The sequence below is a fragment of the Medicago truncatula genome, chromosome 2, assembly GCF_003473485.1.
Source record: "Medicago truncatula cultivar Jemalong A17 chromosome 2, MtrunA17r5.0-ANR, whole genome shotgun sequence".
Classification (NCBI taxonomy): Eukaryota; Viridiplantae; Streptophyta; class Magnoliopsida; order Fabales; family Fabaceae; genus Medicago; species Medicago truncatula.
The window spans coordinates 13,192,432-13,195,811 of NC_053043.1; the positions used below are offsets into that span (position 1 = coordinate 13,192,432).

General features: G+C 33.0%; 2 protein-coding genes across 2 annotated transcripts; both read left to right on the plus strand.

Moving 5' to 3' along the window:
* The first annotated feature begins 201 nt into the window (after window positions 1-201).
* On the plus strand, window positions 202-701 carry LOC120578019 (uncharacterized). Its single transcript, XM_039830099.1, has one exon. It carries the CDS (start codon window positions 293-295, stop codon window positions 593-595), a length of 303 nt encoding a protein of 100 aa, XP_039686033.1. The 5' UTR covers window positions 202-292; the 3' UTR covers window positions 596-701.
* A 1,689-nt stretch (window positions 702-2,390) lies between these two features.
* LOC11407671 (uncharacterized) lies at window positions 2,391-2,953 on the plus strand. Its single transcript, XM_003594718.3, has one exon. It carries the CDS (start codon window positions 2,448-2,450, stop codon window positions 2,748-2,750), a length of 303 nt encoding a protein of 100 aa, XP_003594766.3. The 5' UTR covers window positions 2,391-2,447; the 3' UTR covers window positions 2,751-2,953.
* The last annotated feature ends 427 nt before the right edge of the window (window positions 2,954-3,380 follow it).

Genomic DNA, 3,380 nt, shown 5'->3' on the forward strand with positions numbered 1-3,380 from the left:
TAGACTTATCGTTGAAGCACAAATGTGGATGAAAAGAACTTGGCGTGAGATGCACACTTGATAATTAGGGATATATTCTCCTAAACTTTTACCCATCAAAACGAATCAAACTTGTAAGTTAATTAAATTAAATTATCAAATCATATATCCTTAATTGAACAAGTAGCAATAGATTCCATCCGTTGCATGCATATTTATAATGTTGGCTTAGTTGGTAACATTAAGGCTAACCAAAAACAATTATAAGGTAGATAGAAGTTAACTTCAAACTAATATTTCTAGCTATATCAAGATGAGCAACCGTTTGCTTCAAAGTCTACGCAAACTTCTTGAGACTGAGGAAGGAGCTGATGAACTTTTCAACTCCAATCATGGCACTGCAAACTCATTCAACAACCATGGCAACGGGAAGCAAGATTTCTCCCGTGCAAAGATCAACAGTGGAGCAAACTCCGGTGACCGGAATAGGTACCACACCGCAAACAACTACGGTGGTCGCACCATAAATAATAGGGGGAGCACTTTCAATGGTCATGGTAATGGTAGCATTATTGATGGTGACTTTAATGCCTCCACAACAAACTACAACCATTGAATTATGTATTGATACATATATGATGTGTATAATATGATCATATATCGGACTATATATGGTGTGCTATCAATAATATGCAATAGAGCTACACCTCTAATTGTCTGTACATGTTGTATTGTGTAATGACATGAGTGGAAGCTAGTCAAGAATACTAGATCCCTCGTATAATATATGGGTTATTACTCTTGATTATGTTTCTCTATTGTTTATGAATTTTTAAATAGGTTCATGAAATAATTGAGTTTATAATATTTTATTAAACTAGTATTGTAGTTAAGTTTCTCCGTCAAAAACTTAAATAAAATTTGTAGTTAAGTCTCTAAGCCCCTATAAAAACGTTACATATGTTTTAATTGAATACTTTAACTTTTAAATAAATTTGGCTTATTTTCTTCAATTAATTACTAACTTTATTCTCTATTTTTTCTGATAAAAAAATTGCCAATTGATGTTTGTGTCTAAAATCATGGATATGAATTCGTGAAAAATTGTGGCCCGGATTGGTACAATTGTGGCACGATTTTGGTGTTTCAGTTCGACAAAATCGAGACACGATTTGGCAAAATCGGAGCCCGATTTGACATATAAGGTTTGAATAGTACAGTGTACGAGTTGAAATCGGGGAAAGATTTCTAGAAATTGGGGCACGATTTCTCGGGAGTTGAGCACTGTAAAAGGCTTCATTCTTCATGTTTTGAGGGAGACTTCAAGAGAAAGAAACTTAGAAAATCAAAGGAGGTAATTTTAGGGCTGATGATCTTTGAATAGGGTTCTCTTGAGAGCTTCTCTTGGGTTGGGAAACATTTGTAAACACATTGGGTGAGTGAAAATCATTGAGTGTCTTGTTCATTGGTGAGACTGGGAAAATGGTAGAAATTAGGGTTTGTTCTTTGTGAGCTTGTTGAAGATAATTTCTTGTAACCTTTGTATCTCTTTGTAGAAACTCATTGATAGTGGATTGAAGAAATCAATCTCTCCTCCAAACTATGTTAAGTTGGACTTATTGGGTAAACATTTATTGTTGTGTTTGTTTCTCTTCTCTCTTTATCTTTTGCTTGTGGTTTTATGTTTTTCACTTGATTTCTAGATTACATCTAGGTTTGTTATTGTTGTTACTGCTTGATGTTATTTTGATATTGATTAGTACTTTTCTTTACTCCACACATCATAGTTTTATTGGTGTGATTTTGTGTCCGAATTCACAAGATAATATAGTCCCTTTTTTTTTATGAAACCCCTTAGTAATAGATAACACAATTGATGACGAGGCCTCAAACTCAAAGTGTTACCATATATAGATGGAATTAAATCACCTTCTCTCTCATGATTGCAGTTCATGTGGTTTTTGTGAGTGGGGAAGGAGAAATTCAAAATAAAAAATTAAAAGATGAGGATGAGGGAGGGAAATGATGAGAGAGATAGAAACACTAATACACTATGAATTTGAGTCCATAGTATTAGTGTTTGACATGGTGCGTTCTCTATGTTATTTGTGTGGCTCTTAATGTTGTGGTAGCCATTCTAATCTATAATTTGAATTTTGAAGTAAAAAAAAAAAAAACATTTTATACAATTGGTATTTTTATTTTTCTAAATATAATGAGTTTTATAATAATAAAAAAAGAGATGTTATTAAATATAACTAGGATCCAATTTTAGACATTTTATACAAGTCCATATTAAATATCCATCAAATATTCGTTAGAATGGAAGTAATATTCTAAATAATTTCGCGTGAACTTGCAAAAGCATCATATTCGTTCCATTACATCTATATAATAAGCTTTTGGTTTGCAACATTTTAAATACAAAAACACTAAGGTCATAGAAATTTTTCAAGTAAGGTATAAACATGTCATCCCGTGTGATCAAAAACCTCATCGCAATGCTTGAAGCTGAGGAAGCAGCTGAAGCTTCCAAATCCACCAACCATGGTACTGCAAATTCATTTAACAACCATGGCAACGGGGACCAAAATTTCTCCGGTGCCAAAATCAATGCCGGTGCAAATTCCGGTGACCGTAACAAACACCGCACCACCAATAGTTATGGTGGCCGCACTATTAATAACAAGGGTAATACTTTCAATGGTCATGGCAATGGAGGGTTTATTGATGGTAACTTTGATGCCTCCACAAAGAACTACAACTATTAGTTATAATATATGTATCATCATATTATTTATATGCTATATGCAATATGATCTTGTGTGTTTTACTAAGAATAATGAAATTGGAGCTATATGCAGTTCCAAAAGTGTATTCATGGTTTAATGTTGTATCTATTGTCAATTTAAAAATAGTAACTACAATTAAAAAATATCAAAACTACCTATTTCTAATGATTTAGGTTTCCAAATTTGAGGATCAATTAGTTGTTTCAATTTATTCTCTAAATTATCTTTATGTTATTGGACCAATTATTTGTTCTCACCGAAGCATGAGTTGTCTATATGTGAGTATGTATGATTTATGACCATACATTTTTTATAATAAAAAAATTGACTTAATTGCACTTTTGGACCCCTATCTTTTTAAAAGTTGAGGTTATGGACCCATAACTAATTTAAATACAAAACAGTCCCCTATGTTTTGATTCTTTAGCAGTTTTGGACCCCCAGTCCATTGTTGACTCGGTCAACGCTGACGTGGCACCTTAAGTGAGGTGCCATGTGTCAATTTTTTTTTTTTTTTTTTGCCTTGGGGTCCAAAACTGCCAAAGAATCAAAACATAGGGGGCTGTTTTGTATTTAAATTAGTTAGGGGTCCATAACCGTAACTTTTGA

What these genes read in the sequence shown, in the direction of transcription:
- LOC120578019 (XM_039830099.1), top strand. Translation starts at nt 293, where the DNA reads ATGAGCAACCGTTTGCTTCAAAGTCTACGCAAACTTCTTGAGACTGAG.
- LOC11407671 (XM_003594718.3), top strand. Translation starts at nt 2,448, where the DNA reads ATGTCATCCCGTGTGATCAAAAACCTCATCGCAATGCTTGAAGCTGAG.